This window comes from Aquarana catesbeiana, linkage group LG03 (assembly GCF_042186555.1).
Source record: "Aquarana catesbeiana isolate 2022-GZ linkage group LG03, ASM4218655v1, whole genome shotgun sequence".
Classification (NCBI taxonomy): domain Eukaryota; kingdom Metazoa; phylum Chordata; class Amphibia; order Anura; family Ranidae; genus Aquarana; species Aquarana catesbeiana.
This window is the reverse complement of record NC_133326.1, coordinates 60,466,966-60,477,667: the sequence shown is the minus strand read 5'-3', so window position 1 is coordinate 60,477,667 and position 10,702 is coordinate 60,466,966. Positions and strand designations below refer to the sequence as shown.

At 45.2% G+C, this 10,702-nt stretch overlaps 1 protein-coding gene across 3 annotated transcripts in view; it reads left to right on the top strand.

The window, feature by feature from the left end:
• The first annotated feature begins 785 nt into the window (after positions 1 to 785).
• USP8 (ubiquitin specific peptidase 8) overlaps positions 786 to 10,702 on the top strand; it is a 78,866-nt gene continuing 68,949 nt past the window's right edge. Inside the window, exons 1-2 of one of the 3 annotated variants that reach the window (XM_073618582.1) lie at positions 786 to 941; positions 7,577 to 7,749. In XM_073618582.1, coding sequence (XP_073474683.1) covers positions 7,646 to 7,749 — 104 coding nt within the window. In that variant the 5' untranslated portion in view covers positions 786 to 941; positions 7,577 to 7,645. Of the gene's footprint in view, positions 965 to 7,576; positions 7,750 to 10,702 lie in introns of all 3 variants that reach the window. The other 2 variants (XM_073618583.1, XM_073618584.1) reach the window with 2 other exon arrangements.

The following is a 10,702-nucleotide window of genomic DNA, read 5'->3' as shown; positions in this document are numbered from 1 at the left end:
TCCCGGTAAAGTAGTGTCTCGGTAGGTGAAGGAAGGGATATCCCAGTAAAGTAGTGTCTCGGTAGGTGAAGGAAGGGATATCTCGGTAGAGTAGTGTCTCGGTAGGTGAGGGAAAGGAAATCTCGGTAGAGCAGAGTGTCTCGGTAGGTGAGGGAAAGGAAATCTCGGTAGAGCAGAGTGTCTCGGTAGGTGTGGGAAGGGATATCCCGGTAAAGTAGTGTCTAGGTAGATAAGGTAAGGGATAACCCAGTAAAGTAGTGTCTCGGTGGGTGTGGGAAGGGATATCCCGGTAAAGTAGTGTCGCGGTAGGTGAGGGAAGGGATATCCCGGTAAGTAGTGTCTCGGTAGATAAGGGAAGGGATAACCTGGTAAAGTAGTGTCTCGGTAGGTGTGGGAAGGGATATCCCGGTAAAGTAGTGTCTCGATTGGTGAGGGATGGGATATCCCGGTTAAGTAGTGTCTCGGTAGGTGAGGAAAGGGATATCCCGGTAAAGTAGTGTCTCCATTGGTGAGGGATGGGATATCCCGGTAAAGTAGTGTCTCGGTAGGTGAGGGAGCGGATATCCCGTAGAGCAGTGTCTCGGTAGGTGAGGGAAGGGATATCCCGGTAGTGTCTCGGTAGGTGAGGGAAAGGATATCCCGGTAAAATAGTGTCTCGGTAGGTGAGGGAGGGGAAATCCCGGTAAAATAGTGTCTCGGTAGGTGAGATCCCGTAGAGCAGTGTCTCGGTAGGGAAACGATATCCCGGTACAGGAAAGGTTTGAATATAGCGGCTCGGTGAGCTGTGTTTAGCTCCGCCTCCCGGGTGATGTCATCACGCCGTCCGCCCTCTGTCATCTCACGGAAAAACATTGTGAAGCCATTTTGGTGTGTCAGTGTCCGCTGTGTGATGAGCGGAGCCCCGGGGCAGAGGAAGAGGACGGGGGACCGCGATGAGATCGGTAAGCTCGTGGAGATCGTACAGGTAGGGGCGGCTGCTGTCGGTGTGACGGTGCTGGGAGAGATCCCTGGACTGTACAGTCATCACACTGGGGGAGTCATGTGACCGAGTCCTGCAGCACCGAGGTGTCAGGAGGATCACTCTTCATACCGAACACGTGACACCAGCACCGTCCTCCTACTGACAGGTCATTGGATGATCGGAGGGAGAGGCCCTCTGTGTGGTACATTGTAGATCCTATATACTCCTGTGTATAGTGTATATAGGATGTCCTGTCAGTATGGGGGGGAGTTGTGTGGGAGATGTTAGGCTTCTCATGTCATTCATATAATGGATAAGTTCACCTCTATGAAAATACTGCAGGCTTCCGGACATAAAACCAAAGTGTGCAGCGCTGACTAGTTGGATAAAGTCCTTGCTATAGGTGGAGGCCATTTATGTACCTCCTGAAGCCTGACTGGAAAACTTCCAGGAAGTTGCTAAGTGAGCCTGAGCTGTTTCTACTCTTCTCCTCCATCATGGGAAAGCTTTTTCTCTGATTCAGTGGCGGCCCCCTAATCCATCACCCGGCCCCTAATCTACATGCAGGTCACCGGACTTTTATTTTTAGAAGCATGTGATTAGAGCCTAAGGCCTAAAAAAGGGTGGGCTCGGGGGGGTGTTGAACCCACCCAGTTGGGTGACAATAGCGATATTCGCTATTGTCTTCCTGCTTCTCCTCCCGGCCCATCAGGAAGTGGGTCTTAAGACCCGATTGGCCAGAATTAGAAGCGACTGTCCGGTCTCCAGAACATCCTCTGCTCCGGTGACTGGTTGGGCTCGATGTCACCGTCATCCAGCTTCTATCTGGGCGCTTCCTACCCGTCCCTTCCTCCGGGGAACCGAGCCCAGGAACCGGACGGACACTGAGCTGAGACCGGGAAGCAGGAGAACGACGACCCCCGCCGTCTACCCCGAGCCAAGCTATCTCACATCCTGCAGATTCTCCGCCAAGGTGTGCACTGCATTGATCGGAGGATGGTACCACCACCACGAGGACAGCCAGTTCAATACCATCTGTCACCACCTGGATCTCCGGGTCTTCCTGCTGCTGTTACTCTTTGGTGGTCAGTCCGTGCTGGATCATGGCGTGTATATAATATAGGAGGGTGTGTAATATTAATACCTGCATGAGGCCAGCTCATCTGTCAGTGTTAGCTGATTGTCCTTCTGTCCCTCTGACCATAAAGATTGGGGGGAAAGGAGGAGGGGCTGGATATACTTGTAGATCGCTGTGGCGATCTTACCTAAAAGTGGGAGCGGGTACCTGTCAAAACCAGGTACCCCCCCCCCCAAAAAATTTGCCAAATGTGGCAGTGGAGGGGGGGGGGGGGGTGTGAACAAGCAGAGCTTCTTCTTTTGGGGGGTGCTCCAATTTAAGATGTGAAATTTCCCACTATTTGTGTGCCCCTCCCCCCCCAAACACTTACCTGACTTGCAGACACATGCAGTGGTGGTGGCCATAGGCTCCTGCCGCTGTCAGTCAAATCCTGTGAGGAGGGAGTGGGGCAGGGCCGAGCCGTGCTATGGATGCACATAGCTTGCTATCTGTGCTTCTTTCTCAGAGAGCCTCCGCCCCAGTCTGAAGTCTTTTGCAGTCTCCAACAGGTTTTCTTCTAAGATTGATATGTATTTGGCTCCATCCATCTTCCCAACTCTGATCAGCTTCCCTGTCCCTGCTGAAGAAAAGCATCCCCACAACATGATGCTGCCACCACCATGTTTCACGGTGGGGATGGTGTGTTCAGGGTGATATGCAGTGTTAGTTTTCCGCCACACATAGCATTTTGTTTTTAGGTCAAAAAGTTCAATTTTGGTCTCTTCTGACCAGGGCCCCTTCTTTCTCATGTTTGCTGTGTCCCCCACATGGCTTTCTTGCCACTCTTCCATAAAGGCCAGATTTGTGGAGTGCACGACTAATAATTGTCCTGTGGACAGATTCTCCCACCTGAGCTGTGGATCTCTGCAGCTACTCCAGAGTTACCATGGGCCTTTTGGCTGCTTCTCTGATTAATGCTCTCCTTTTTCCGGCATGTCGGTTTAGGTGGACGGCCATGTCTTGGTAGGTTTGCAGTTGTCCCACAACTTTCGAACACCACGAAAGTTCGGACCCAAATAACGAACCCCATTAAAGTCAATGGGACCCGAACATCAAAAATCAAAAGTGCCCATTTTGAAGGCTTATATGCAAGTAATTGGGCATACAATGGTTATAGGGGTCCTGGTACTGCACTGGGGGACATGTATCAATAACAAAAACGTTTGAAAAACGTCTTTTTTAAATGAGCAGTGATTTTTTTTTTTTTTTTAAGTGAAAGCATAAAAATTAAAAATTCCTTCCACTATAGTGCCTGTGGGGTCCCCTTAGTCTACCTGTAAAGTGTCAGATCTTTACCATGTCTAGAATCTGATGCAACAATAATTGCATTTATAAAGTCAAAAAAAGACATTTTCCCTGCAAGCTGCCTTTTTTTTTTTTTTTTTTTTTTGCTCAGCAACAGCTGGGGAGCCAGTGTGTATGATGAGGCCACAATGTAGTGCACTGGGAACTCGATTAGAAATTTTTTTTTTTTTATTTTTTGGGATACATTCTGGTGTCACTTTAGATAGAAGTAATGCGTGCGTAAAACTTTGTCTTTGGGTGTTGGAGGCGCCTTCCTACCGTAACCCTATAGAGGTACTCTTGATGAAAGCAAGAATTGGCCTTGCTGTAAAAAATTGAAATCATATGCACCTCTCAAACAGGTGCTGAAAAATTGGTCTTTGGGTGTTAATTGTGCCCATGAAACCTATACCAAAAACGTTCTTCCAGATGAAATGATTGAACACCCTCAAAGCTAGGCAGCCTCAAAGTCCTACAGAGATTCCACATCCCAAAAAGACTTAATCAGTGACATCAGCATCAGGGGCTTCATAGCTGGTAATCAAGGACTGATTCATTTTTATAAAAGTCAAACGGTCCACGGAGTCTGTGGACAAATGTGTTCTATGATCAGTAACAAAGCCTCCTGTAGCACTGAATGCCCGTTCTGAAAGCATGCTGGATGCAGGACAGCCCAACAACTCGGTAGCATACTGGGCAAGTTCTGGACAGTGGTCTATTCTCATGACCCAGTAAGTCAGTGGATCGTAAGCTGGAAAGCTCTCCATCTCTGTTTTGGCCCAGAGGTAATCGTCCACCGTGTGATGCAGACGCTGCCGATGGGATGTGGAAGCTGACATCCCTGGGCGGCGAGGACTGAAAAAATTACGAAATGCCTCACTTAGGCAGACGCCTTCTCCAACGCTACTCTCTTGACCAACAGAAGACTCAAAACTACGTTTTCCACTGCACTGTAACCTACTGGGGTCAGGAAAAACGTTCAGTAAAATCCTCTTTAACGTGTCCTCAAGAGATTTTATCTTCTGCACTCTCTGTGGGGGTGGGATGAGTTCTGAGACCTTCCCCTTATAACGGTGGTCAAGGAGGGTTGCCAACCAGTAATCATGCTTATGAGCAGCATTGCCAAAGTTGAGTTTCATCTGGTGGGCGTGTCAAAAATCAGGCGATTTACGGGCAGGTAGAATTCCTGCTGAATTTCAGCCAACCGAATGAATTGAATGATAATGAATTTCAGCCAACTGCGTATGACCGCCTGAACTGGCTACAGACTCTTCTGGCCTGTTTTAGTACATCTTGCAACCCTGGGTACGTACTTAGGAAACGCTGCACCACCAAATTGAGGACATGTGCCAGGCATGGCACATGTGTCAACTTTCCCTGTCTAAGGGCGAACAGGAGGTTTGAGCAATTGGACACCACCATTCCTGGCTCCAGCTGGCGTGGTGTGAATCTGCTCCGGTGTGGTTCCCGTCCCCTAAACACACCAGCTGAAGCACTGCATGGCACCTTTTAGCCTGACTCTGGGAATAGCTCTTTGAACACTTAAGGGGTACCCGATGTTCATAGGACAATTCTGCAGATGAGGGCATGGAGGTGACGGCGGAGGAGGAGGGGGTAGAGCTCACATGTCTGGCATCATCACCACCAGCTGTATGGAAACATGGGGGCACAACAAGCTGCAGCACTGAGCCCTGTCCTGCATCCTTTCAAGCAGCTTTACCCTGTGTGCTGTGAACAAAATATATCATCCCTGCCCATGCTTGCTGGACCTTGTGTCAGCAGTAAGGTGGATTTTATGGCTGACCACATTGCCCAACGATGCCGGAAGACTCCCTTCCACGTGATGGTGGAGAGATGGAACGGCCTTACGTGAAAAGTAGTAGCTACTGGGAACCTGCCATTGTGGTACAGCACATTGTGCAAATTCACGGAAAGGAGCAGAATCCACCAGACTGAAAGGCAGAAGTTGGAGAGCCAACAGGTTTGGCAAGCTTGTATTCAGACGCTGGGCATGTGGGTGGCAGGGACTGTATTTTTTTATTTTTTTTCCCGCTGCTGCAGATGGGGCAGAGAAAGTTACCGGCTACAGTCTACAGCTGGTGGTGTGCTATTGGCAGATGTGCTGCTAGAACCTGGGACACCCTGTGCTATACCATTATCCCTGTCCAGTGGAGGCTGCTGAGAGGTAATGACTCGGTATCACAGGGGCATACTGAAGTGGGTAAGGAGGAGGAACAGATTTGTGCCCCTTTTGTGTGGCTGTTAGGTGCTCTTGCCAACGGGCCGAGTGGTTAGACGTTAAATGCCTTGTTAAGCATGTTGTACCCAAATGGTTGGTGTTTTTGCCACGTTTGATGTGTCTGAGACACAGTTTACAGATAGCAACAGTGCGATCTGCTGCAGATGTGCTGAAAAAGGCCCAGACAGCTGAGCTTTGGGGAGTGGGCCAGGAGATAACAGCTGGAGAATGTGATGGAATAGGGTGGCTGCTCTTTACTCTTTCTTGATGTCGGCCTCCTTGGGGTTGTGCCGCCTCACCTTCAGTTTCCTCCTCTGCTCTATCTGGCACCCAAGTCGCATCAGTGACCTCATCATCATCTCCATCTCCTCCATCTTCATCATTACCACTGGAGACAACTTGGCAATACGCTGCGGCTTGGGGAACATGAATGCCAATTTGTCTACCAGTGTTCCTCCCTCTCTCTAGGCTCAAGTTCCTGTCATCCTCCACCTCAGAACCAACATCTGAATCCAGTAATGGCTGGGCATCATCAAGGAGCAAGTGGCTGACGCTGTGGTCAAATAACTCAGCTGACGCCTCAATGGTTGATGTTGGGGCTATGGCAGGAATAGATGTGGACAAGGAGGCAGGTTTATCTACTCTGGGAACTGCAGGGGACTGCACACTTGTCTCTGCTTGCGTGACAGAGGATGAGGAAGGTTTAGTAAGCCAGTCCACCACCTCTGCATAGCATGGGCAAACTCACTAAACAGGAAATGATGCCCTGCTTGATGACTGACCACCATCTCCACCTTTGCCTGTGTTTGACTGTGTAAAGAATCATGCTAGTTTGAAGCCAAAGGGTAGTCACACCAAATTTTGATTGTTTTTTTTTTTTTTTCTTTTGTTTGCATTTTGTAAATTGATTAAAAAAAAAATTGAGATATATATATATATATATATATATATATATATATATATATATATATACATATACACACACGTTTTTGGAAATCATTCTTGCTTTATAGAATTTGTCACACCTGCCTAAAACGTTTGCACAGTACTGCATGTTTTTTTTTTTTTTTTTTTTTTTTTTTTTTTGTAGAATATAGATATATCTATCTGTATAGATATATAATATTCTACAAAAAAAAAACATGCAGTACTGTGCAAACGTTTTAGGCAGGTGTGACAAATCCTATAAAGCAAAAATGATTACCAAACTTGTTCTTTAGGCTCGTTTTTAACACTGGTGCGATGCGGGAAACCCTGCCCTGCGAATTCAGTGAAGTTTCCTGAATCGCCGGCAGTTAACTCTGCTCTATGTGAACCACTGTGGATGTTCAAACGACACATATGAGGGAGGTATTGCTGCGATTGTTAGAGTGAGAGCAATAATTCTAGCACAAAACTGCCTCTGTAACTCTAAATGGATAACCTGTAAAAAAAAATTTTTACAATGTTTCGAGATTTTTAAGTACCGTAATTTGTCGGTATTCTACAAGCGTGCGCAATTTTAAAGCATGTTAGGTATATTATTTAAATGCTTTTGATAGACCACTGCTCAAATACAGTATGACAAATAATTTTGCAACGACCGCCTTTTTTTTCTGTAGGGTTTCTGCTAAAAAAAAAAAAAAAAAAATAATTATATAATGTTTCGGGGTTCTAAAGCAAATTTCTAGTAAAAAAATTATTTTTACTTGTAAACAAGTGTCAGAAAAAGGCCTGTTTTTAAAGTGGATAATGTATGTCGGGATCATTCCTATATCATACATTCATGTTTGTTTAGTGCACTTTAGAGCTGCTTAATAATGTGTTGGATTCCTTCCCCAAGGCTGACCAGTTTTATTTATTTTTTCCATTTAATTTTTTTTAAGTTGTATTACCCTCACAGAGTTGTTTTGTAATGAGTGACAAGCATATGATTATGTCAGTATTTATCAGTTATTACCTTGTATCTTACTGTGTTGTGTAACTTTATTGTTAGACAGATATAAATGATGACTAGGATGATCAGACAATCCGGCCTTTGTTGAGCAGCAACTCCCAGTCCAAGATGCCTACCGTGTCAACGCTTCCCAAAGAGCTCTATCTTTCCACTTCCCTGTCTGAACTGAATAAGAAAGCTGAAGTTAAAGCCGACTCAACTAGTACAAAGAGGTATGTTCTTTTCTGTTCTATTTACTACACCCCGTCCACACTTTGGGCGTAGCGGAAAGCCGAGCAGAAACAAGTGTTTCTGCAAAAAATATGTGATACGCTTGCAGTGCCACTATTTCTTAATAGCACCACAAATGCGGGTAGCAGCCATGCGTTTTGCCGGGCATTTCCACATGACAAAACACGCAATGCAAAATACATGTGGCTCATCCAAATTGTGATATAGGAGCTTCTTCAGCACATTTTTGGAGCGGCGGAAAACCCATTCAAATGGTAGTGCTCCAAAAACACTCCACAGAAAGCCACAAAAATGCAACGCGATAGGTGTCGCTCAAGTGTGAATAAGAATGCTAAATTCCCATTAAAGCAGAGCTAAAGCTAAAATATATATATATATATATATATTTTTATTTTGGATGGAGTAAGGCAGAGTTTTAACCCCCTTCTCAGTTTTTTTTTTTTTTTTTGCTGTCCCATTGGGGAGATTTCCCTTCACTTCCTGTCCTGGAGCCATAACTGGAGGTGAGGGGAAATCCATAGTCCATAGTGAGTGTTTCCATTGGAAGATTTTCCCTCTATTCTTTTCTGGTTACCACTCAGAATTCGGGAAGTTCTTTTTACTTTTTTGGTGATAATGGTCACTAGGTAGGGGGGTGAAGGACCATGGCAATTAAAAAAAAAAAAACAAAAAAACTGACAGGTGTGTTAATCCCTCTCCACTCTATCCAAAGCTAAAAAAAAATGTTTTGCCTCCAGTTATACTTTAACCACTTAAGCCCCAGACTATTTGGCTGCCCAAAGACCAGAGCACTTTTTGCGATTCGGCACTGCCAATTGCGTGGTCGTGCAGCGTGGCTCCCAAACAAAATTGATGTCCTTTTTTTCCCCACAAATAGAGCTTTCTCTTCGTGGTATTTGATCACCTCTGCGGTTTTATATTTTTTGCGCTGTAAACTTTTTGAAAATTTTGAAAAAAATAACGCATTATTTTTTACTTTTTGCTATAAAAAGTATCCCCCAGAAATATATAAAAAAAAACATTTTCCCTCAGTTTAGGCTGATATGTATTCTTCTACATATTTTTGGTAAAATCGCAATAAGCGTTTGGTTTGCGCAAAAGTTATAGCGTCTACAAAATAGGGGATAGTTTTATGGCATTTTTATTAATATTTTTTTTTACTAGTAATGGCGGCGATTAGCGATTTTTTTTTTTTTTTTTTTTTTTTTTTAATTTTTTTTTTTTTTATCGTGACTGCGACATTATGGCGGATAGATCGGACACTTTTGGCACGATTTTGGGACCATTCATTTTATACAGCGAACAGTGCATTTATAAATGCATTGATTACTGTGTAAATTTGACTGGGAGTGAAGGGGTTAACCACTAGGGGGCAGTGAAGGGGTTAAGTGTGTCCTAGGGAGTGATTCTAACTGTGGGGGGGGAGGGGCTATGTGTGACACGACACTGATCACCGCTCCCGAATACAGGGAGCTGTGATCAGTGTTCTGTCACTAGGCAGAACAAGGAAATGCTTGTTTACATCAGCATTTCCCCTCTCCGCGAGACGATCGCGGGACCCGTTTGTACATTACAATACACACCCCGGAGTGAATATCCATTTTAATGCGCTCATTGGTCAGTGTGACCATGCTGATCAATAAGAAGCGCTTATTTTCTTTTGAGACACCTTACCGGAGGAAGAAACCAGAGATGGGCTTCTCATTGGTAAGCATGGTCACGTGGCTCCACTGACCAATGAGCACTTGCATTCACGAGTATTATGATGTATACTCACTCCAGGGTTGTGTATTGGGTGTATGGGCCTCTGCATCAGCATCATGGCTGCAGTGTACATCGGGGTCTGGAGGGGTGCCCTGGTTATTTGGATTACCTTCACCTTTTCTTTTTTCCTGGCAAGGTAAACTTACAGTGCCTTGAAAATTTCCACATTTTGTCATGTTACAACCAAAAACGTAAATGTATTTTATTGGGATTTTGACCAACACAAAGTGGCACATAATTGTGTAGTGGAAGGAAATGATAAATGGTTTTCCAAATTTTTTACAAATACGTGAAAAGTGTGGCGTGCATTTGTATTGCGCCCCCCCCGAGTCAATACTTTGTAGAACCACCTTTCACTGCAATTACCCAAAAAGACTTGTAGCTGCATGTCTGTACCAGCTGTGCACATCCTAGAGATTAAAATGTTTGCCTATTCTTTGCAAAATAGCCCAAGCTCTGTCAGATTGGATGGAGAGCATCTTTGAACAGCAATTTTCAAGTCTCAATTGGCTTTAGGTCTGGACTTTGACTGGGCCATTCGAACACATGAATATGCTTTGATCTTAACCAGTGGTTCTCAACTACTGTCCACAGGACCCACTAACAGGCCAGATTTTAAGTATTACCTTGGGGAGATGCAGACTAGAATAATGCAATCGCTGAGCAGCAAATTATATCACCTGTGATGTATTCCAGTTATCTTGCAAACCTGGCCGGTTAGTGGGTCCTGAGGACAGGAGTTGAGAACCACTGATCTGAACCATTCCATTGTAGCTCTGGCTGTATGTTTATCGTCATTGTCCTGCTGGAAGGTGAACCTCCACCCCAGTCTCAAGTCTTGCAGACTTTAACAGGTTTTCTTCTAAGATTGCCCTGGCTCCATCTATCTTTGCCTCAACTCTGACCAGCTTCCCTGTTCCTGCCAAAAAAAAGCATCCCCACAACATGATGCTGCCACCACCATGTTTCACGGTGGGGATGGTGTGTTTAGGGTGACGTGCAGTGTTAGTTTTCCACCACACATAGCATTTTGCTTTTAGGCCAAGAAGTGAAATTTTGGTCTCATCTGACCAGAGCACCTTCTTCCACATGTTTGCTGTTTCCCCCTCATGGCTTCTCGCAAACTGCAAACGGGACTTCTTATGGTTTTCTTTCAACAATGGCTTTCTT